The sequence below is a fragment of the Panulirus ornatus genome, chromosome 17, assembly GCF_036320965.1.
Source record: "Panulirus ornatus isolate Po-2019 chromosome 17, ASM3632096v1, whole genome shotgun sequence".
Classification (NCBI taxonomy): Eukaryota; Metazoa; Arthropoda; class Malacostraca; order Decapoda; family Palinuridae; genus Panulirus; species Panulirus ornatus.
In genome coordinates, this window is record NC_092240.1 from 35,714,316 (window position 1) to 35,740,443 (window position 26,128).

Sequence of the window (26,128 nt, forward strand, 5' to 3'; positions counted from 1 at the left end):
CTGTACCCTGTATCATCAATATAGTGTGTAGTTCTGGGTAAAACAAAAATCACTACACCTACTGCAGACGACGAGTATATTAAAAAAGTCTCAGTACATTAATATAAGTACTGTACAAGATGCTTGCATTAACAATTTGGGAATGGATTCTTTAGGGCTTTGCATTATGTGATCCGAAATATAGGATATGTTCTCTGTTACTATTGCCAGCCAGCCTAATCTTGAAGCATCTGCAACTGATCCAGTTTCACGAAACTTGGCAATTAACCAGCACACTGTATTGGGGTATGGTACTAGAGTGTCAAGATAATTTTCAACAAACTTCTGTTGCACTTCATCTATTTACTGGTCTGCACAACATAAAAACTGTTCCACCAAAAACACTTGAGCCTCAAACGACAAAACCATTTTCACATTAACACCTTTTAGCACCCGAAACTACTTGCAATCAAAGAAACTAAAATGACAATGCATATGAGAGAGAGAGAGAGAGAGAGAGAGAGAGAGAGAGAGGAGAGAGAGAGAGAGAGAGAGAGAGAGAGAGAGAGAGAGAGAGAGAGATTTGGTCACTATGCATGTCAAAAGTCATATGGACCCCTTGTTGTAACAATAAAACTAAGAACAAGGTAGTTTTAATGTTTGTGGTATCGGCGCACAATGACTTTTGGTACCTTATCCCCTGCATGTTAAATGTGTGATAATGAATTTTCCTTAAAGACCATGACTATTCAAATGTTTTCTTGGTTTTTGTGCCCAGCATCCCAAAATCCATAAAGGAAAACACATTTCATCTCTGAAACATAAAAGAACACAAAATTTGTTGATCAGTGTTATACAACACATGTAAAAAATGCCACACCAGGTTGAGTTGTATATCATTATGTTAAAGAAAAAATCAGTGTCCTCGTATCAAAAACTTATGAAGATATATATTTCCAACATCTGAGAATACTGTATCCCACACTCGGTGACCATGGATATTATGACTGCTAGAGTAAGAGGCTTAAGTTAAATGTGCTAGCTTACAAGTGCACCATGCATTTTTTCTTTCCTATGCACAGAAGTAATGGAAAACATCTTTTATACTGCCACACTGTGTAGCATGTGAGAAAACAATACAACAGTTAACTTCTCTTTAGAACTGACAGAAGCTCATCCAAAGTGTCCACCTTCAAGTATTTTCATAAGTGTAGAATGTCCAATAAGGAAGCCTGGCAAGGTGTTAACTCTATTGTAAAGTCAGAGATTATAATACAACTTAAAAATGGTGAAACAGCTTTAGCTCCTAAGAAAGCCTAATGAATGAATGAGTTAAGCATATGTACTATCAAGAATGATGCAACAAAGTAAAGAGCCGTTAAACAGTTTGTTGGACTTTCAATCAAGAGTGAAGAACCTAATATTTGAAAGAGTAGAAAAAGTGTGACCTGATCTGACTGAACACCAAATTTATAAGTCACTACTACTAACTTTAGGAGGCACTCACCAGATGTCAACCTCTCCTCATGCAGAAACCAAACATATATACAGTACTGGTAAATAAAGAATACTCATTTATAATGTTCATCCCAGACTATTAACAGAATTTTCTTGTAAAATTGCTGTAGATGTATGTATGAAAACTCAGTACAGAATTTTTATCAAAGGGGTCCTGGCTGGGAATGGAAGCCCATGCAACCTCCAGTAAGGATGACGGAGACCAGGATCCAATTTGATATCAGGAAATCATGAAATAAAGTGATTTTGAATATGGTATTAGAGGGAGACTTTCACAATCTCCAAACATAGCAAAGTGAGAAAAGACGATGGTGTACAGGATTGCTGGGTACATGCTGCATTCAAGTGGCATGCTTCTTTGTCAAAATTCAAATGCCTAGCACCATGGCAAGGTATAAATGTCTATGATGCAGTACATTTTAATAGCTACAGCTGTTTACATGGCGCATATTACATTTTTAATATTTCAGACTTTACATATTCTGGAGACACCTTTTTTACTCTGGTCAGCACTGAAGGGGTTTACAAAGTTTATAATCATTAATTTTTCAATTATCATTCTGGGTGTTCCTTAGCTTTGTACGATATGCTATCCATATAATTTCTTTTGTTTTCTTCTAATTCTTGTACATATATTCCTTAGTCTTATTTTTTATGAAGACCAAATGACCGTTTCACTTTTATCATTTCCTCCATTATTATACAAAAAATTCTTCCTTTTCTATATTGCTATGCATCTAGCAACTATCTCATTGAAGACATCATAAAACCTCTCTTGTAGCTTTGTTGTAGAGACTGTTGAAATTCTGTCCAAGAGCTAATGCCTTATCCCTCCCTTTTATAATTTCTTGCATGCTTCTTTGCTTATTATAAATGACAGCTACAGACTGGATATGTGCAAATGAAGCCACTGTTCATCTATTGTTGATGCAACCTTACCAAGGCAGGAAAGATAATATACTTTTACCTTAAAATTCCTACCACAAGATCTCCTTGAGTGCACAGGAAGGTGTACATAGGCCTTTGTGGGAAGAGCATAAGACAATTGAGTACCAACTGTGTGGAAGTTGCATCTTAGACAAAATGAATGTTGCGATATGATGAGCTGTGGTTTGTAATGCTGGAAAAATGGGTGGTGTTAAGAATACAAATGAGAGAGTAAATGATATCTGCCTGTGGAGTGGTTTCAAATGGATGTATGTCTGGTGGAGTGTTGTTTGAAATTATTAGGAGAGTGGATGTTTAATTCTTGTTGGGTCATAACACCATGTATATGTTTTGTCAAAGTTGTCTTTGCTGAGAAAGAGATCTGTAATCATTGGATGTAAGAAACTGAAGCAGGGGTAACCTTTTATTTCTACAATGGAGGGTGATGACTGGTCTGAGATGGTTTGAAAGGGAAGGATCTGGTGCTGCTGCAATAAAGTGCCAAATACATATAATGAGGAGAGACGGTACTGGAAGTTATTTTGTTTCATTGGGCTAGTACTGAATGTCTGTAGTTGCTAGACAGCAGTGATTGTTCCAAGTGCTTTGTTTGTGTAGTTACAGCTTTATTATATTTACTTTTGAAGGTAGGGGATAAGGAAGGTGTGGTGTTAAGGTGAAATGGATCAATTATATGTGGGAAGATACTTAAGGATTTTTTCTTGTTAATTTGGCTTTAAAGTCTGATCTTTGTACTGATGTTTGTTGTTGGGAGTAAATGTCATGCTAGTGTCAAATTTGATATCCACTATGTAAGGGTTTTGTCGAGTAGAGTAACTGACTATTCAAGGTGATGCAAGGGTGCAGGTTGGATTTATGTGTGTCAAGGGTTAAGAGGGTTTCTGGATTTCTGTAGCGGTGCAGACAATTTTGCATGATGTAGTGTTGCATATTGTTCCTTAGGAAGTGTCAGGGTGCTGTGATATGATCATGAGGAAGTCTACATAAGAGAGGGCTTTCACACTACGGTCTGCAGGTGATGGGAGGTCATGAAGAGGGTGGGAGAAACAACTGTCATTGTAGAACTTGATAATTTTGGAGGTTAAACCTTTTTGAAAAACATGAGTGAAGTTGGCTAACCAATTTTTATCATTTCTATGGAGGGTAGTGTCAAGTATTTGAAAATACTCCCCTCCAGTTATTAATTTTCCAGAAAAAGGAACAGAGAAGGGGGCCAAGAGAGGATTTTCACTCTAAGGCTCAGTCCTCTGTTCTTGATGCTGCCTTGCTAATGTGAGAAATGGCAGGAAAAAATACAATGGGTAAATAAAAAGTTTAAAATTAATGAAAACTCTACCAGAACAGTAAAGCATGTGTATGAGTAGGAAAGAATTAGGGTTAGTGGTTCAAGGTGAGGGTTAGTCTGCATCCAGGAAAGGGGGAAAAGGGGACTGAGGAAGAGATGGAAAGATAGAGTGAAGGAAGCTTTGAGCAACTGTAGCCTGAACCCTCAGGTGGGTGACACACATGCATGGAATAAGATGAATTACTAAAGTACTACAATCACCTATCTGTACTGTATGAGGAGGAAGATTTAAACTTATGGGGCCCCATTCTTGAACATTCTCTATTATCACACAAACTCTTACATATATGTATACTGTTTGCATTAACCATGTCCTCTGTCATTCTGTTCCATTCGCATACCAATATAAAAGTACATATATCCCATCCACACCTTTCACCTTCCTGCATTTTCTGACTCCGAGAATTCAAAATCTTGTGTACTCCATCCTTTAATCTCCATTTTGGTCTTCCCCCTCTCCTTGTACCTTCCACTTCTGACACATGTATTCTCTTTGTCAACCTTGCCTCTTTCTTCTTTCTGTATGTAAGACCATTCCAGCACACCCTCTTCAGCTCTCTCAACCAAACTCTTCTTATTACCACACCTCACTCGCTTACATACTTGATCAACCCTCCTCACACATTTCATTTCTAACACATTCACTCTTCTCCATGCTTTGACATCTTTAAGACTATGCCTCGTATTCACACCTCCAAACATACCTGTTTTCACCTTCCTTGATAATGACCTCTCTTTTCACACATTACTCAATGATCTCAGACCCTTCATACCCCCACTCATCCTATGATCCAATTCCCTACCAAGGGACCAATCACTACCACATACACTCCCAGGTATAAAAAACATTCCATTTCTTCCAAATTTTCTTCAATCAACCTTGCCATCCAACTCACCTGCCCATCTGCTCTCCTGAACCTAATAAACTTGCTCTTAATCACATTTACTCTAAACTACCACTTTTCACATTCTCTCCAAACTAAGACACCAACTTCTGCAGTTTCTCACTCAAATCTCCCATCAGTGTTGTGTCATTAGCAAAATCAACAACTGACTTGCTTCCCAGTCCCCCTTACCCCCTCAAATTGCATACTTGCTCCTCTCTCCAAGCCCCTTGCATTTACTTCCCCCACCAACCATCCATAAACAAATCAAACAGCCATAATGGTTGCGAGGCGTGGGCTATGGACAGAGTTGTGCGCAGGAGGGTGGATGTGCTGGAAATGAGATGTTTGAGGACAATGTGTGGTGTGAGGTGGTTTGATCGAGTAAGTAATGTAAAGGTAAGAGAGACGTGTGGAAATAAAAGGAGCGTGGTTGAGAGAGCAGAAAAGGGTGTTTTGAAATGGTTTGGGCACATGGAGAGAATGAGTGAGGAAAGATTGACCAAGAGGATATATGTGTCGGAGGAAGAGAAGAGAAGTGGGAGACCAAATTGGAGGTGGAAAGATGGAGTGAAAAAGATTTTGAGTGATCGGGGCCTGAACATGCAGGAGGGTGAAAGGTGGGCAAGGAATAGAGTGAATTGGATCGATGTGGTATACCGGGGTTGACGTGCTGTCAGTGGATTGAATCAAGGCATGTGAAGCGTCTGGAGTAAACCATGGAAAGTTGTGTGGGGCCTGGATGTGGAAAGGGAGCTGTGGTTTCGGGCATTATTGCATGACAGCTAGAGACTGAGTGTGAACGAATGGGGCCTTTGTTGTCTTTTCCTAGCGCTACCTCGCACACGAGGGGGGAGGGGGATGGTATTCCATGTGTGGCGAGGTGGCGATGGGAATGAATAAAGGCAGACAGTGTGAATTGTGTGCATGGGTATATAGGTATGTGTCTGTGTGTGTATATATATATGTGTGCATTGAGATGTATAGGTATGTATATTTGTGTGTGTGGACGTGTATGTATATGCATGTGTATGGGGGTGGGTTGGACCATTTCTTTCATCTGTTTCCTTACGCTACCTCGCAAACGCGGGAGACAGCGACAAAGCAAAATGAAAAAAAAAAAATAATGACATCATGCACCTTTGCTGCAAATCCATGTACCTCCCCCTACATCAGGCCCTTGTAAGCATAAGTATTGTTACCTCAACAAAGCTGACTGGAATAACTTACAAAAATTCTTTTCTGACTTTCCTTCGGTAAATCAGTCTCATGTGGTAATGCTTCGGTCTTCACCAAACACACAGCAGAGGTTAATGTTGTGGGCAAGGAAGCATTTATCTCCTCTTTCTTCAAGATGATCTCTTCTTTCAATAGTTGGTTCAACTGTTCTTGTTCTAGGGCCATTCAAGCTAGGGATCACACATATCAGGCTTGGAAAAACTTCCCTTCCTACAACTCCCATTCAGCATTTATCACTGCAAGTACATTATCCACATGGCAAAGTATTCTTTTATTCAAAGGAAGTGCGATAACCTCTCCTTGTCATCCACTGATAAGTCTTTCTGGTCTTAAGCCAATGGCATCACTAAAAACTTCTGTTGCTCTACCTTTCCTTCACTTTTCAGTTAAGACAGTGCTATAGCTGTCTCTCCCAAAGACAAAGCAACTCTCTTTAGTTTCTGTATCTCCTCTACCTTGGGTAACTCGAACATTTCTTCACCCCATGATGTTCCTCTTACTGATCCCATAATCGCTTTATAGATTGTCCAAAAAAAACTTCTCTCACTGGACACGAGTGAAGCTTATGGTCCAAATGGCATGCATCCCTATGTACTGAAAGTGTCTGACTCTAAACTTGCATATGTGCTTGCTCATCTGCTCCATTTCTGTTTAAAAACCATAACTTTTCCTTCCTGGAAGCATGTCAGTACTTCCCATTCCTAAGAATGATGAATATTTTAACCCCCTTGAACTAACGTCCTGTTGCTTTGAAATCTACCATTTCCATAGTCTTTGAAACCCTCCTCAACTCCTATATTCTTAAACATCTTGACTCTCTATGATCCACTGGTGATATTATTTCCTATCTTACTAATCTCTGGTTATCATCCCTGTAAGATCTGGGGAATCCTGTGTGGCTGCCCTTGACATATCCAAAGTTCTTACAGGTTGTGGCATCTGAGTCTTACCTCTAAGCTCCCCTACTGTGCTTCCTTATATCTAGCTTCCTCTCAGGCCAATCTATCTCTATGGTTGCTGAAGTACCAGCCTACCCTCTTTCTCCATCAACAGTGGTGTCCCTTACAATTTTTCTTCTTTTTATCAATGATTTCCTCTCTTCCACAAATAACCACATGCACTCATATACGAACAGCTTGGTACTGCATTCCTACATATCCTTCAATTCCCCTTTTTCTCTCACTCTAAGTCTTGTCTTGACACAATGCTTCACAGTAAACTAAGACTTGGACAGGATATTTCAGTGGGATCACAAAAGTTTAAAACCTCTAAGTTCCAACTTCTCCCCAACTCTCTATTGAAAGTTCCTCATAAATTTCCTCTCTCCTTTGTTGGTTCTGTAATTCCACTTCTTTACTCAATCAAATTACTTGGTATTACTGTAAGAGCTACTCTTTCTTGAAACCCCATATTACAGAAATATCTATGTCTACCTATAAGAAACTGGGAGTCCCGTTTAGATGTCAAAATTTTTTGCTTCTGAATGGCTGCTCCATTTATAAAAAGGATTGATTCATCCTTGTACGGAGTACTCCTCTCACATCTGGGGCGATTTCAACTCTGCATTCTACCTTGACAGAGTTGGATCAAACGTAGTTGACTAATAAACTCTCATTGGCTAACTTCAAAACTTGACCCGCTTCCCCTACAACACAATGTTGGTTCACTTTCCCTCTTTTATAAGTATTACTTTGGTTTTTGCTCCCAAGAGCTAGCTGCTTGTGTGCTGTGTCACATGATTACTGTATGGCTGTTGGCAACTCGAGGGTGGGCTGTTCAGATTACTGTTTCTTTTGCTACAACTTGAAACTTTGGAACTCTCTACCCTCATAAATCTTTCCCAATAACTATAACCTGATGCATTTCAAAAGACAGGTTTTTCATTTCCTCCAGAATTGATAAATACTTTCCGTTGTGTCTTTTCCCCGTTCATAATCCTCTCTATATTTCAATTAAGGCACGGCCTTGATGTGGACTAATATGCATGACAGGAGCCTTCATGTAAAGCACACACACACACACATATATATTTATTTATCTATTATACTTAACTGCCGTCTCCTGCGTTAACGAGGTAGCGCAAAGAAACAGATGAGGAATGGCCCAACGCACCCACATACACATGTATACACATAAACCACCCACACATGCACATATACATACACAGGCATATACATATATACACATGTACATATCCATATTTGCTGCCTTCATCCATTCTCGTCACCACCCTGCCACACACGGAATACCATCCCAGCCCCCCCTCCAGCAAGGCAGTGCCAGGAACAGACAAAAAAGTCCACATTCGTTCACACTCAGTCTCTAGCTGTCATGTGTAATGCACTGAAACCACAGCTCCCTTTCCACATCCAGGCCCCATAGACCTTTTCATGATTTACCCCAGACACTTCACATGCCCTGGTTCAATCCACTGACAGCACATCGACCCCGGTACACTACATAGTTCCAATTCACTCTATTCCTTGCACGCCTTTCACCCTCCTGTATGTTCAGGCCCCGATCACTCAAAATCTTTTTCACTCCAATTTGGTCTTCTGCTTCTACTTCTTCCCTCCACCTCTGACACATATATCCTCTTTCTAAATCTTTCCTATCTCATGCTCTCCATGTGTCCAAACCATTTCAACACACCCTCTTCCGCTCTCACAACCACACTCTTTTTATTACCACATATCTCTCTTACCCTTTCATTACTTACTTGGTCAAACCACATCACACCACATATTGTCCTCAAACATTTCATTTCCAACACATCCACCCTCCTCAGCACAGCACTATCTATAACCCATGCCTCGCAACCATATACCATTGTTGGAACCACTATTCCTTCAAACATATCCATTTTTGCTCTCCATGATAACGTTCTCACCTTCAACACATTTTTGAACTCTCCCAGAACCTTCGCTCCCTCCCCCACCCTGTGACTCACTTCTGCTTCCATGGTTCCATTCGCTGCTAAGTCCACTCCCAGATATCTAAAACACTTCACTTCCTACATTTTTTTTTCCATTCAAACTTACCTCCCAATCAACTTGTCCCTCAACCCTACTGAGCTTAATAACCTTACTCTTATTCACATTTATTCTCAACTTTCTTCTTTCACACATCTTACCAAACTCAGTCACCAACTTCTGCAGTTTCTCACCCAAATCAGCCACCAGTGCTGTATCATCAGCGAACAACAACTAACTCACTTCCCAAGCCCTCTCATTCACAACAGACAGCATACTTGCCCCTCTCCAAAAACAAATTAAACAACCATAGAGGCATCACACACCCCTGCCACATGCCAACATTCACTGGGTACCGATCACTTTCCTTTCTTCTTACTTGTACACATGCCTTACATCCTTGGTAAAAACTTTTCACTGCTTCTAGCAACTTACCTCCTACACCATATACTCTTAAAACCTTCCACAAAGCATCTCTATCCACCCTATCAAATGCCTTCTCCAGATCCATAAATACTACATACAAATCCATGTTTTTATAAGTATTTCTCACATACATTCTTCAAAGCAAACACCTGATCCACACATCCTTTACCATTTCTGAAACCACACTGCTCTTCCCCAATCTGATACTCTGTACATGCCTTCACCCTCTCAATCAATACCCTCCCATACAATTTCCCAGGAATACTCAACCAACTTATGCCTGTGTAGTTTGAACACTCAACTTTATCCCCTTTGCCTTTGTACAATGGCACTATGCATGCATTCTGCCAATCCTCAGGCACTTCACCATGATCCACACATACAATTAATATCCTTACCAACCAACCAACAACACAGTCACACTCGTTCTTAATAAATTCCACTGCAATACCATCCAAACCTGCTGCCTTGCTGGATTTCATCTTCTGCGAAGCCTTCACTACCACTTCTCTCTTAACCAAACCACTTTCCCTGACCCTCTCACTTTCCACAGCGCCCCAACCAAAACACCCTACATCTGCCACTCTTTTATTGAACACATTCAACAAACCTTCAAAATACTCACTCCATCTCCTTACTTCATCACTACCTGTTATCATTTCCCCCCTTGCCCCCTTCATTTGTTCCTATTTGTTCTCTAGTCTTTTGCACGTTATTTACCTCCTTCCAAAACATCTTTTTCTTCTCCCTACAGTTTAATGATACTCTCTCACCCCCAACTCTCATTTGACCTACTTTTCAACCCTTGCACCTTCCTCTTGACCTCCTTCCACTTTCTTTTATACATCTCGTAGTCATTTTCACTCCTTCCTTGTAAGTATCTTCCAAACGCCTCTCTTTTCTCTTTCACTGACAACAGAACTGAATATGACAGCATAATTAAAGTTATCAATCTTAGTTCTCATGTTCTCTAATTTTCACAACATTATTCTACCATTCGGCAAGTGCTCAAACACCAGTTGTCCAAAATTATCCATTTTATTTCAATCAAGCTTTCACCTTCACAGAGGCATCATCAGGAATCTCTAAGAACGAGAAAAAACTGCAACACCAAACTTGGATATGAATCATAAAATGCAAACAAAATGTATAGAAGAAACACACTCAAGAAAAACCACAGTACATGTACAGCACATAAAAGTATGGGAAAACACTAAAAGCAATACAAATTAACAATATCATGATGAGTAGTATGAGTTACAATCTAAATACAAAATATGGAAAAAGAAATATAGATAAACTTACAGTTAAGGAAACACAGAACAAAATCAAACAAGTTACAAATATAGACAGTCCACCACTAAGTATACTAAGTTGGGCCAAGCGAGACCATTATTGTCCTGGTGTGGAGTTTAGGTCAGGTCAGGTTCGTTTGATTTTCTTTGACCTTCGTAACCAAGGATCGCATGGGTCAGTGACGCATTCCTCCTGTCTGAGTGCACCATATCTATGGTGCACTCGGTAATTTGTGATGTGTCAGTGATGTGTCCCATTTGTCCTACAATGAAATTAGATCTATGTCCTATCAAAGAGCTGTAGGGTAGTGGTTACATTTATATGGATGTTGATGATAGTGCTTTTTCTCTAATATGAATGGCTTCTAATATCTGTAGTCTCCTCCGATCACTGCAGCTAACGATGATTTTGGTGTTATTCACTAAAATGGCCCTCATTGGTCTTGCTCCATGCTTTTGTCTATGATGTTTGATTCCATCTTCTTGTAAATGGAACAAGAGGTGGCGTTCAGGATACAGGTCATGTGTCCAATGTAGTTTATGAGGTAAGGCTGACAGTCCTCAATATTGCATCAGTACTCATAGACCACATAGATGTGATTCAAACTCCCACAGCATCTCACCATATTGTTCATTACAAGCGAATATGTTTTTGGACTATTGTATATTATCAGACTGATATCTTTATGTCTTCATCAGTCACCTTGCAGTTTCTGGTCATAATATCTTGCACAACCTTCTCATCCTTCTGATATGTTGTAAATGAGTTCCTGTAGTAAATTTTTATGCTGTCATGTTGAGGTTGTCTGTCTGCAATGAAATGCTGCTCTAGTATATCGTTCACAATGTCAAATTCTGTATTTGAATATCCATTGTTTGTAAACATTTGCCTGACACATCTGAGTTCCTGGTGTAGCAAAATTAAGGAGAGCAATCAAGGTGTGCTCAACCTGGCAACTCCTACACCAAGAACTCTATGGCAGTATAGGAAATAATTGGGAAGCATGGGATATTCAGTATTACGAATGGAAATAGTCAACAGTTTGTGGAGAAAAGTGTGGAAAAAGGACTGTTAACTGGGCATACCTGGTTTAAAAAATGACATACACAAGTACACATATGTGAGTAGAAAAGACGGTCAGCAGGTCTTACTGACTTGCATAAAAATCAATAGGCATGCAAAAGGGAGACTTTTGGATGTAAATGTACTGAAAGGGGCAGGTGGTGGGATGTCTGATCACTGCTTTGTGGAACCTAGGATAAAGACTGGTAGAGGTTTTTGGAAAAGAGGAAACATTATGGGTGAGAAGGGAATGGTGAGAATAAATGAGCTTGGAAAAGAGACCTGTGTGAAAAAATGTCAGGAGAGACTGAGTGTACAATGGCAAAAGGTGGAAGCAAGTGAAGTTAGGTGTGTGTGTGTGTGTGTGTGTGTGTGTGTGTGTGAGGAATGAGAGGTATTTAGGGAAGCAGAGCTGGCACGTGGGATGCATAAGACTGGAGGTAAGCATATCAAAAGGATAGTGAGTGGTGTGCTGATGAAATAAAGTTGGTAGCTAAAGGGAAAAGAGAGGTATATGGGCAATACTTACTACTTATGGGCAAGGAGTGCAAATAATTGGATGTATAAGAGAAAGTGGCAAGAGAAAAGAGAGGAGGGTGCGAGGGATGAAAAACAGGGCAACTAAAAGTTGGGCTGAGCAAGTATCAGTAAGCTTCAGGGAGAATATGATGTTTTGGAAGGAGGTTCATAATGAGTGAAAAACAAGAAAACAAATAAGAACATCGATGAAGGGGGCAAATGGGAAGGGTGGTAACAGGTAGTGTTGAATTGAGGAGATAACGTAAGTATTTTGCACTTTCCTCTTTTCCTCCTGCCACTCTCTTATATATCTCCCAATTATTTGCACTCCTTTTCTGTTTGATGATATGGTGTTTGGGTTAGGGTTGTATGTAAAATAAAGAGTTGAGGTAAGAGGTTTGGTCAAGAAAAAAGAGGTGGCAAAAGCCTTATGTAAGATGAAATGTGGTAAGGGAGCAGGAGTGGATGGTAATGCAGTTGAATTTCTTAAGAAAGGGGTTGACTATGTTGGTGACTGGTTAGTTAGGACTTTCAGTGTCTGGATATGGATCATGGTGAGGTGTCAGAAGACTGGTGGAATGCATGTATAGTGCTATTGTATAAAGGCATGGGGGATGAAAGTAAATGTTCTAACTACACAGGTACAAGTTTGTGAAGTGTTCCTCATAAGTTGTATGGGAGAATAGTGACAGAGAGGGTGAAGGCATGTATAGAGCATCAGACTGGGGAGAAACAGTATGGTTTCAGAAGTGGTAGAGGATGTGTGGATCAGGTGTTTGTTTGAAAGAATGTGTGAGAGAAATACTTAGAGAATAAAGGGATTTGTATGTGGGATTTATGGATCTGGAGAAAGCATTTGATAAGGTTGATAGAGATGCCTTGTGGAAGGTTTTAAGAATATATGGTATGAGGGAAAGCTGCTAGGTTTTCATCAAGGGCGTGAGGCACATGAATGAGTTATAGGAGAGAGGAGTGAATGGTTCCAAGTAAAAGTTGGTCTCTGGCAGGGGTGTGTGATGTCATTATGGATATTTAATTTGTTTTAAGAATGAGTGGTGAGAAGGGTAAATACAAGTCTTGAAGAGAGGGGTGAGTATTCATTCTCTAAGGGATGACACAGCACTGGTGGCAGATTTGAGTGAGAAACTGCAAAAGTTGGTTACTGAGTTTGGAAGACTGTGAAAGGAGGAATGTGAGAGTAAATATGAATATAAAAATAACCAAGGTTATTAGGTCTAGCAAGGTTGAGGGGCAGGTTGGATGAGGTGTAAGTCTGAATGGAGAAAATTTGTAGGAAATGAAGTGTTTTAGATATTTAAGAGTGAACATAGCAGCAAATGGAACCAAGGAAGTAGAAGCGAGTCATATGGTGGGACAGGGCACAAAGGTTCTGGGAGCACTGAAAAATGTGTGGAAAGAATGTTATCTTGAAAGGCAAAAATTGTTATGTTTAAAGAAAAAGGAGTCCCAACAACATTATAAAGATGCAAGGCATGGGCTACAGATACAGCTATGTGGAGGAGGGTGGAAGTGTTGAAAGTTAAATGTCTGAGGACATTATGTGGTGTGAGGTGATTTGATCGAGTAAATAATGAAAGGGTAAGAGAGATGTGTGGTAACAAAAGGTGTGTGGTTGAGAGATCAGAAGAGGGTACGCTGAAATAGTCTGGTAACATATGGAGAGAATGAGTGAAGAAAGGTTGACATATGTGTCAGAAGAAGGGAACAAGGAGAATGGGGAGACCATATTGGAGAAGGAAGGATGGAGTGACAAAAAATTTGAGCATTAGGGGCCTAAACATGCAAAAGGGTGAAAAGCATGCACAGGATAGAGTAAATTGGAATGATATAGTATACTGGGGTCAACATGTTGTCAATAGACTATACCAGAGCATGTGAAATGGCCGAGGTAAATTATGAAAACTTCTATGGGCCCTGGCTGTGGATAGGGAGCTGTGCTGTGCATTACACATAACAGCTAGAGAATCGATGTGAGCAGATGTGGCCTTTCTTTTTCTGTTCCTGGTATTACCTTGCTAACGTGTGTGTGTGTGTGTGAAAGTAAAAGGCCCCAGAATTCTGTGCTGATCTGACACAGTGTATTAAATCCATATTTAGATTTTAACACGTTAAAGAATTAAAGAAAGAGAACATTCTGAAAGGTCAATGTGACATCATTAACAGTATTATTCACAGTTTTAGATGTACTAAATCACCAAAGCCTTTTTATATATTACAAGTCCAAAAAATAAACCACATCATACTAATATACATGATGCTGTAATACAAGTGCATTAAATGAAGTAAAAAAAATAACATGGTAGGTCTTATAAATTTTATCCAACAACAATGGAAGAAACTGAAATGAAAATACTTTGGCCCCTGCCTGCTCTTTTCAGTATATCCCTCTTTACATGAAGAATTCTGCAAGATAAAGTTTGCCAATATAACACTGATATTCAAGAAAAGTAATAATTCCTCCAAATATTTTTACCCAATTAGCTTTATATCCACAATTGGCAAACTTGAGGAAACCAACATTTCAGGCAAGATAGGTAACCAATTAGAAAATCACCATTTAATTACTGTTTCACCGTGATTTCCTAATATGCTAATGTCTGACAAATTCTTATTTATGATACAATAAACATATTTGATGAAAGTAAGGGTTTGTTGTCATTAATTTGGATTTTCAGATAAAATTTGATAAAGTCCCTCACAGAATATTAAAAATTTTCTAATTCACATGGTACATATAGCACCTTACTTCACTGGCTAGAAAATTCATGGACTTGCAGGCAGCAAAAAGTAATGACTAATGGTCAGGCCTTACAAGAGATAGACTTAACAAATAGAGTGCTGTAGGGATTAGTCTTGGGACCAATTCTCTCTCATATATATGAAGGACTTTGGGAATGAGTTGTCTTGTAAGATTTCAAAGCTTACAGTTGACACTAAGCTCAGATGAGAAGGCACAACAGAAACTGAATGTTTACAGCTACAAGCTGACTTAGATATATTGGTTGACTGGGATAACAAGTAATGACTTTTGATATCAATAATTGCAAAGTTTTACTTGACAGCAAAAACAAAATGACAAACTGTGGTATGAGCTACTTAATTCAAATAAGGAAAAAGACTTAATTGTAATAACCTCTGGTAATATGAAGCCAAGTAAGAAATTCCCAGCAGTTAAAAAGGCAAACAAAATTTTAGATTTTATAGGTACGGCATTTGAATTTATCTGAAAAACTAATCCTCACTTTTTACAATTCATTGGTGCATCCCCACCTTGAATATCATGAATTGTTTTTGGTCAAAATTCTTGAAAATAAGACAAAACAGAGATAGTACAATGGCAAGCTACTACAATAATTCCTATGCTGAGAAACAAATCCTATGAGAGCTGTCTGAACACTCATAACTCATTTAGCCTATTTAGGGAATGGGATGATTTAACACATTTAGTCAAAATCATCAGAAGCTTTAACAATTTTGATCTAAGCACTTTCAGTAATTCACACCAAAGCAATCTGATTTCACTTGTAGTATTGGATAAAAATTCATACGCAAGCATTTTAACTAGAATGAGACAAAGTACTATTTCTTTCAACGGGATTTTTAATATACTGAAGAATGATATAGCAACAACAGCAGGTGAAGGCAACAACAAGAGTATTCTTTAAAACAGAAGAGATCAGTACTTTGCCTTACATCCATGACTGACACAAATTTGCATCTCCAGTTATAAAGCTTCCAGGCATTTCTCCACTGGGATCTATTTGCCGACTTGCTTAACACCAAGTTCCATCTTTCTGAACTCTTCTGCTATCACAACCAGCCTTGAAAGGACCCAATACTCCACTACTGTTTTTATTCCATTGTATAAGTAGCTTTATACTATATCTCTCATTTCCCAATGTTTGTAATGTAATGATCCAAACTCTTGTTTTAAGTATTTCCTTATAACTAGTTCATGTATGTACTGTACTCACTGCCCAAAAACCTGAGATCTTAATGGGATTTATACCTTATATTTTCACTGATATCTTTATTCAAGGCATTGTTGCCATGCATGAAGAGGCTCCATAGCATGAGTTTCGGAGCACTGTAGATGAATGAGTTTCTTCCAGTGAAGGAAAATGTGGCATGCTCAGAACACCTGCTTTAAGCCTTGTTTTCTTGAAATATACCTCTGCAATCTATCAGTTTTGTGTGATCTTTCTTTTTCTCAAGTTTTACTAATAAATCAAACAATCTTTATAACACCTTTAGATTTTTTTGCTGTTTATTTGCTTGCTGTTTCACAGCACTTTACATGGAATTCTATTTTGCACCTAGAAAATCACAAAAACTAACTGATCAGTTTAAAAGGAGGCAATATACCAATAAATGGGCAAAAGACTACTACTCTGACATATACATAGGACTATATAGGAACTTCCAAAAGAATCCATTCTTTCACTGCCCATCAAGTTAGTGCAGCTGTGAAGCTACAGAGATGCCTGGAGAAAGGATCCTGGGATTGTATAATAATAACACACAAGAAGTACCAATCATAAAATGCTACTTTTTGATATAATAATCCCCCCACACATAAACACACATAAACTGGCTTCAAACTGGGATAATACCTATTGCAGATTAGTGATATTTTTTATGAAAGGTTTTTAAAACTAGCATTTTTATGGTACTGTAACAAGGTAAGGTGACTAAGGGCCCTTTCACCAGTATGTAGAGTTTATTATGATGATGAAGGCAGAATTTTCATAGTATCACTATAAATGGATTTCACATCCTTTGTCCAATCACTGCTAAAACATTTCTATGCTGTTTTCCACAGTATCACATTTTAAATGACTATTTGTCTGTGCTTTAAGGCCTTATTTCACAGTTGTCTTGCACTCACCCCACAAAGACATACACACATTACTGCACTTCTTGGCCTGTGGGTCCCACATAGTATACATGGAAGGCTTCCTGAACACTGTTCCACAGAAGAAACTTCTGGGACAGGAAGGTAAGGTATATGTGTTATCCTATATTTTGTTCTCGTTCTCTCTCTGTACCTGTGTATATGTAAGTACTGATGTATTTATCACACATCTATTTCTGAAGCAAAGTAATGATAGGTGCCCAGTGTCCTTTTAAAGAAAATATTTTGTCTAGTGTCAAAATTAGCATTAGATCATATACGAGGTTACAGTTATTACTGGCCTTAGCTCATTAACTAAAGGTTACAATACTTGTTCATCATGTTCTTGGAAACTGAAATACTAAACAATACTTTTACAATGCCTCTGGTTACTATTTGCAACTTTGAAAAAAGTAAAATTCTAAAAAGTAATGAGGTACACTGATTCACAGGTCTTACTACTGTCCATAACTATAAAGATAACATGTGAAGGTTATGTATGTTAATGCTGTCTATAATTTAATGGTTATAAGTTGTAAGGCATTTTAAGGATTTTGAATAGGTCTGCTACTGAAATTTCTTTTAAGGACAGCCAATAGTAAAACAAGTGATTGTTGCTCCTAATGTGACATATAACAGGCATGGTTTTCCTTTTCCAGGTATAAAGAAAATAATCAAGTTGAATATAAATCTCATACAAAAGCAAGTTGGCTAGCTCATACAGAATCCCAAGATTCAGTTGTTATATGTAAGTTATGCATAAATGAATAAACACTATATTTGGTTAACATTTAGAATAAATAAAAAGAAACTACCTATTCATACTTTTCACCTGAAGTATGTTGATTTTAATTTTGAAATATTACTACTTTATTTTTTCTAAATGCCACAAATCAAATTAATTATATCTATACTACATATTTTGTTCTTATTCAAAGCTGTTTGATTAATTGTTCTTCCTTGATTAATGTCATTCTAGATGCAAGAAAAGTCTGCATTATATCACTCTTGGCTCTAAGTCATACTAGAGGAAGTACTGTGCTTAGTCAACATATATGATAGGCACATTATCTGTATAATACTGGGAGTCCTTAAGTTATGAACGTCCAATACAAGAAAACCTGTACTTATGAATGAGCTCAAAATATAATCGTTAATAATTTCCCTATCCCATATGTGAGTACTCTGTGTCAAAACCGAAACAAACACTCCACTGTTTGTCACCAATTTGCACAGGCCGCTCCCTTTGCTGAATGATTTTTCTACAACTGTTGCCCCCTTTAATAACCCTTATTATATCTGAAACATGCAAGAGATGCAATTGACGCAGGTGCACTTATGAAGCATCAAAGCCTTACCCTAGAGGTGAAGGAGAGAAAACAAAGAAATAAGAATGGTGAAACTCTAATGTAGACTGGGCATCTATTAATCCTTGAACCATTCTATGACTGGGACTATCATCAAGAATAAGGTTAGAATTCTTGAGCATGTAAGGGAACCTGCATCCATGCAGTCCACCATAATTTCTAGTGAGAGAAGCAGTGGCATTGCTTAGATGGGGAAAGTTTTGACCTTGGGCATGAGGACCAGTACCAGCATCATAGCCATTAGTTTTATGCTGGTTCAAGAGAAGGTTAAAAGTCTGTACAGACTTGAAGGTTACAGTTAGCATGTTTCCTGATGGTTAGGTTGAATAATCAAGGAAGGGATTTAAAATACTCATTAATACTTTAATGTCGATGAAACAATGCTTGTATTGGAAAAGAATGTTTGACCATACCTACATTGTTAAAGAGATGCCTGTGCCAGGATTCAAAGATGCAAATAACAGGCTAACCTTGTTGCTTGGTGGTAACACATCTTGTGATTTTAGCTTAAACTACTTCTGTACCATTCACAAGACCAAGGGCTCTCAAAATCATCACTTCTGTCATCTGGAAGTTCAACCCCCAAAGCATTTGTGACTAGTACAGTCTGAGGACTGGTTTTACCATAATTTTCTCTTAAAAGTTGGGAAGCGATGTGCATTAACAAACTGCCTTTTCAGATACTGCTTGTTTTAGATAATGCACCTAGTCACCCTACATTCCTGGATGATTTTCACCACAATATTAAGATAGCGTTCTTGCCTTCACCCACTCCCTAACCCTGTGACTCACTTCTACTTCCATGGTTCCATTTGCTGCCAAGTCCACTCCCAGATGTCAAAACACTTTACTTCCTCCAATTTTTCTCCATTCAAACTTACATCCCAACTAACTTGTCCCTCAACCCCGCCAAACCTAATAACCTTGCTCTTATTCACATTTACACTTAACTTTCTTTCATGGACTTTTCCAAATTAAGTCACCAACCTCTGCAGTTTCTCACTCGAATGAGCCACAAGTGCTGTATCACTGGCGAACAACAACTGACTTGCTTCCCAGGTCCTCTCATCCCCAACAGACTTCATACTCACCCTTCTCTCCAAAACTCTTGCATTTACCTCCCTAACCACTCGATCCACAAACAAATTAAACAACCATGGGAACATCTCACATATCTGCCGCAGCATGACCTTCAACAATGTGATGGCCTTGATAAGGGCCTCAGTTCCTCGTGCTGTCTTAGCTTAGCAAAAAAATGTTGGGGATGCCCAGTACCCAGAAATGCTGTATCTAAATTCTTTAACAAAAAAATAATCAATGGACGCTAAACTTTGAATATGCGTTTTGTACATTCATTCTGCTAATTTCTGATTACATTAAAATTCACAAAGTATTGTACTCTGCATTAGTCTTCAAGAAATCTTCAGAGTGTGGCTAAAGAGATTTTAACACTTCCTGGCATGATAAAGTTTGCAACTGAAATGTCTAAGGATTCTGAATGCACCACCCGGTTCTGAGTGCCCACTACATATGATAACTGGATTTATGAGTAAAATGTTTTTCCTAATGTAATGAATTGTTTTAGAGCTAGAGATATCTTTATTCATCAGTAATACAAACTATGATGCGCTATATAATACTCACCTTCCTAATAACTGTTTCATTGTTCAAACTGCAAATTAATTAGCTACAATACAAAAAATTACAGACTAGAAAATGTCCAGCATCTGATGCTGTAGATCATATTTGAAAATTAAATAATATGCAACTATAAAACATAAGTATATTAAATTACAGGTTAGTAATCTTATGAATTTAAGGCAACATCTTTTCAAGCATTTCCTACTAGGTAAGTTGCCAACTTCCTGAATAAAAAGGTGACTAAAGAACATGTAATATGCATTTCAAAAGAGCTAAAGTAGAAAATAAAAAACTTATCTAGTTGTACAAATAATTCAAATCTGGAAATGTAATACTCAAAGCAATTACTACACATTTTCACAAAAAAAGAAACAAAGCTGGCTAATACTCTCCCGAGTCTAAACATCATTTAATTTTCTTTGGTTTCAATACCATCACTGGTCATATCCATCTATAAAACAAATGCTCTGAAACAACTTTTCTTACTACTTCAAAAGAAGCTGGGATGATGGCTAGACTGTTTCATCAGACAAGGCTGTTGCATACAAAATTGTAAACTGATATTTTCATTAAACATATCATTTCTTTTCCTTTATTCTTAATTCTGTTACCTTAACCCTTTGGACACGTTATTTACTGCAGCTGAATGATTTCCAAAGCTTGACTTTCCTCCATGATGGCAAAAAATATTTCCACTTGTGGTCTTCGATGACACTACTCAAGAGTTTGAAACAAACACCACAATGAATATACTGCCATCTATGTGAATGGAAGGAAATTTGAAAGTAACATTAAACATTCATGCCACCTGTGCTGCCATACTGACATACACAAAAATTGCTTTTATTACTTTTCCTTTTAAGTAAACTTCAAAGTAATATGTCTTTTTCATGTACATATGATTTATTTTTAAGCAAAACAGTTAAGAACAATATTAGTACATTAATACTCGCTTTTCTGTCATGGCCACCCCTTAGAAGGAACCTATCCAGGGGCTGGAACTTTGATGAAGGGATATATTTTGCATATACTGCATTTCATATGTTTGTTGTAATAAAATGTCATTACTGTACTTTGCACACTGATTCACCTTACATGAAGCTGAATTACAACACTTATATCATTCTTACCCTGAGATAAAAAGTATACATGCACATATATGCAAGTATTCATAAAGAAATATGACATTAAAAATGCATGGGTTATGCTTATGAAGATCTTTGGTATTTTTGGGATTCAGTGGGACAATTATTATACAATTCACTGCATAATGTATTTATGCATATTTTCAAAAAAGTTTAATAAAACTATATTTTCAACCACAAAACATAAGCTTCAACCAATGTCAGTGACAGAAATGGAAACATTAGTAGCTTTCAAATAGAAAAAGTAATGAAAAAGTTCATATGAACATTTTTTTTCATGTACATAACATATTTAGGTGACTGGCCCTGAAAATGAAATACGTGTCCATAGGGTTAAGTATGCTAGTATACACAAGTGAATGAAAAACTTGATATGGATTAAAAGATATACTGTATTAACCCTTTCAGTCCTAACTTTGCTGTGCAAGATTTCTTGAAAAGTCCAGTTATGTACCTTCAACTCTAACTAGCCCACACATATATCTGAAAGGCTCAGTTACCAAAAGAAAACCATGTCCATGATGGGTGATTTTGATTATATTACAGGAAGACTCAATCTCGAAGCAGAGTAGAGTAAAATGAAAGTAAAGGATAATGTAATGGGCCATGGGTATGTGTGGGCTTTAAATGTTGGCGCCATGCCACGATTTAGATGCTTTATAAATGAATCAAGGTTCAAATGTCTATAATGCAATGGGTTTCAATGGCTAAAGATTTTCTTTATATACTTCATTTCTTCTAAAATTCATCAGGCTAGGGTAGACAAGTTTCCTAATGCAGTTAGGAATGAAAGGATTAATTTTTCTTTTGAATAATGAAGGCTGAAAATTTTCTAATACAGTTTTAAATCAAAACTGTCTGATAAGTTAATAAACATTATTTTTGTAACAGTAATATAGCCTACCTCCAACCCAGAGGGAAAAGTGGCAATAAACAAAATTACATTGTTTGAAAAATATTACTTACTTGTTGATTAACAAGAGGTAGTAAAGGTTTATTGTTTATACAATTTCAGAGCTATATATATTTCAGTCAAAGTTTCAATACCCTCAGTTTTATATAAACTGTAAAGAAAGCACACATATCTAAAAATATATGAAGTGCAAATATATTTTGGGTTATTTAGTACTGTTGCAGCAACAGTTTCTGAATAATATTTTTTTCACTTATTTACACACCTAAAATTTCATGTACCCCATACTCCTCTTAATATGTTAATCTGTGACCTTTGATTACTTCAATAAGATTTGCAAAACAAAAGTTATGCAGATACATGGTATGAACCGATAGTGTTAATGACATTAACATAACTTGCTTTAATTGGACAAAAGGCAAACTAGTTGTCATCTTATATGTGTGTAGATAGAATCAAAATCATACTCACCACAGCAGCTTGTCAGTAAAATCCATTGACTTGGTAAGAATAAGGAGCATGTAAAAATAAATAAACAAATACATAAAATATGATAAAATGATCATGTTGCTCCATGTCATTCGCTTCCATACATAAAGTTCAGGCTCACTTGACTTAAAATGTAAAAGGATAGTGAAATGGGTACATAAGCTCAATCACACCACCCGTTCCGTGCTTTTTTTAAACTAAAATGATATGTCCATACCTTGAATATCAGCATCAACAATTCTTTCTTTCCTCTTGAAATTCAACTGTGATTAATATAAAACTACATAAGGAAATGTTTAACATTCTCCGAGTTTTGAAAGGTATACTCTAAAGAGTAAACAATAACAGCTGTTAATTACTGTGGATGAAAATCAGATCAAAAATATATTTTGAACTATTTGAGATAGCTAACAAGTTTCATACTGTTGTGTAATAGAGGTCAGATTTCAATCTTTGGATCCTTGCTGGTTTGGAAACAATATATTACCAATTCGTCGGCGAAGCAAAGCATACTTGTCTTGAATTTGACATCGGTATTCCTCCTCTTCTCTGTCTAGGATACGCAGAAAATTACTTAGTTCTGGCAAACTGAAGGCTTCCCACTGGAAAATAAAATAAATATGTATATGAGTATACAGGGTGTGTGTGATGTCTCCATGGTTGTTTAACTTGTTTATGGATGGGGTTGTTAGGGAGGTGAATGCAAGAGTTTTGGAAAGAGGGGCAAGTATGCAGTCTGTTGTGGATGAGAGAGCTTGGGAAGTAAGTCAGTTGTTGTTTGCTGATGATACAGCACTGGTGGCTGATTCATGTGAGAAACTGCAGAAGCTGGTGATTGAGTTTGGTAAAGTGTGTGAAAGAAGAAAGTTAAGAGTAAATGTGAATAAGAGCAAGGTTATTAGGTACAGTAGGGTTGAGGGTCAAGTCAATTGGGAGGTAAGTTTAAATGGAGAAAAACTGGAGGAAGTAAAGTGTTTTAGATATCTGGGAGTGGATCTGGCAGCAGATGGAACCATGGAAGTGGAAGTGAATCATAGGGTGGGGGAGGGGGCAAAAATTCTGGGAGCCTTGAAGAATGTTTGGAAATCGAGAACATTATCTCGGAAAGTAAAAATGGGTATGTTTGAAGGAATAGTGGTTCCAACAATGTTGTATGGCTGCGAGGCGTGGGCTATGGATAGAGTTGTGCGTAGGAGGGTGGATGTGCTGGAAATGAGATGTTTGAGGACAGTATGTGGTGTGAGGTGGTTTGATCGAGTAAGTAATGTAAGGGTAAGAGAGGTGTGTGGAAATAAAAAGAGTGTGGTTGAGAGAGCAGAAGAGGGTGTTTTGAAATGGTTTGGGCACATGGAGAGAATGAGTGAGGAAAGATTGACCAAGAGGATATATGTGTCAGAGGTGGAGGGAACGAGGAGAAATGGGAGACCAAATTGGAGGTGGAAAGATGGAGTGAAAAAGATTTTGAGTGATCGGGGCCTGAACATGCAGGAGGGTGAAAGGCGTGCAAGGAATAGAGTGAATTGGAATGATGTGGTATACCGGGGTCGATGTGCTGTCAATGGATTGTACCAGGGCATGTGAAGCGTCTGGGGTAAACCATGGAAAGTTGTGTGGAGCCTGGATGTGGAAAGGGCGCTGTGGTTTCGGTGCATTATTACATGACAGCTAGAGACTGAGTGTGAACGAATGGGGCATTTGTTGTCTTTTCCTAGCGCTACCTAGCACACATGAGGGGGGAGGGGGTTGCTATTTCATGTGTGGCGAGGTGGCGATGGGAATAAATAAAGGCAGTATGAATTATTTACATGTGTATATATGTATATGTCTGTGTGTGTATATATATGTGTACAGTGAGATGTATAGGTATGTATACTTGCGTGTGTGGACGTGTATGTATATACATGTGTATGTGGGTGGGTTGGGCCATTCTTTCGTCTGTTTCCTTGCGCTACCTCGCTAACGCGGGAGACAGCGACAAAGCAAAATAAATAAAAAAAAAGATGAGTATACAGTATTTAGGACATAGATTGGTTGATCTTGGCCACTTTGAGAAGTATTTTCATGAGAAAAGTAGAGAGCTGCCTTTTTTACAATGAGGGATTTATAAAAATTAACAGGCATGCTGGAGGTACACCAGCCTCTATGTCCAGGCCTGATAATGCAGTGAATAGCAGTCAAATGGCAAACCAAGCTTGCAAATGTGACATGTCCAATGGATAAACCCAAGTAACTGTTTATCAAACACAAGTACACCACCGATTTTCCGGCATCTGATGGTTCGGCACCTCCTTCAGTCTGGACAAAATTATGTGAGAACTTGAAATTGCCACGGGCACCAGACTAGTTTACTGGGTGGCCACAGATGGCGTTGTGTGTAGGGGGCACTTATTTACTTTTCTTTACACTGTACTCGTTGGTGGTGATACCACAATTCTGTGAGATTCCTAGCTTTTTTGCTTAAATTTAACCCTAGCTATGGCTTCTAAGACATATGAGAGTGTCAGTTGTGGAGTCAAATGTAAACACCAGTCCATATTGATCTAAGATAAACGCAGAACTGTTGAAAAAATGGACCATGATGTTTTGGTGTGTAAGGTGTGTGACATCTAAAGTACTGGTTCATCAACTGTTTATGATAAAAAGAAGCAAAGGGAGAAAATATTGAAATTCTATGCAGAAAGTGATTCCAAGAAGCAAATGACAATTAGAAAAACTATGAAAGATGGTAAGAGTACTGAGCATGATCGAGTGATGATGGAATGGTTTCGACAGTGTTGGACTGATGGAGTGGACTTGTCAGGTAGCATGATAATGGCCCAGGTCAAGTTGTTCTATAAAGAACTTAAATTACAACATGAGCGTGACTATAGTGAAAGATGGCTTCAAAGATTCAAGAAGCGTCATGGAATTTCCATGAATCAAGTGTTCGGAGAAAAGCGGTCTGCAAACCATGGTGGAGCAGCCGAGTATGAGGACGAATTTACAAAACTCGTAGCTGATGAGCACCTCCGTCATGAGCAGCTGTATAATGCATACAAAACTGTATTATTCTGGCGATGCACACCTAGGAAAACACTAACAACAGAAGATGAAGAAGACCCTAAAGGATTCAAACGGGGGCATATCTAGGGAAAACAGCGCCTATGGCAAGCACTGAAATTGCGCCACTGTCCAAACATATGACACCAACATTTTCTATTTTCATTACCTCTGCCAAAGAGATTATGTTTTTACCAGCGTTTGTTTGTTTGCCTGTGAGCAACTTTCAACAAAAGTTATGAGCAAATTTTGATGACATTTTCAGGGAAAGTCAGAAATGACACAAGGACCAATTGATTAGATTTTGGGAGTGATCCAAATCACTGTCTGGATCCAGGACACCATTACGGAGATATCAATTTTTTGTGAATAACTATTGAACTAATAATAATATCAATGTGCTTCCAAATGCCAAAGATATGTTTTCATGG

At 38.1% G+C, this 26,128-nt stretch overlaps 1 protein-coding gene across 2 annotated transcripts in view; it reads right to left on the reverse strand.

Moving 5' to 3' along the window:
• Positions 1-519: 519 nt before the first annotated feature.
• Positions 520-26,128, reverse strand: part of LOC139754681 (uncharacterized) — a 422,992-nt gene continuing 397,383 nt past the window's right edge. For both annotated transcript variants that reach the window (XM_071672238.1, XM_071672237.1), the window contains exon 8: positions 520-23,260. In XM_071672238.1, the coding sequence (XP_071528339.1) occupies positions 23,105-23,260 (156 nt within the window). In that variant the 3' untranslated portion in view covers positions 520-23,104. The remainder of the gene's footprint in view (positions 23,261-26,128) is intronic.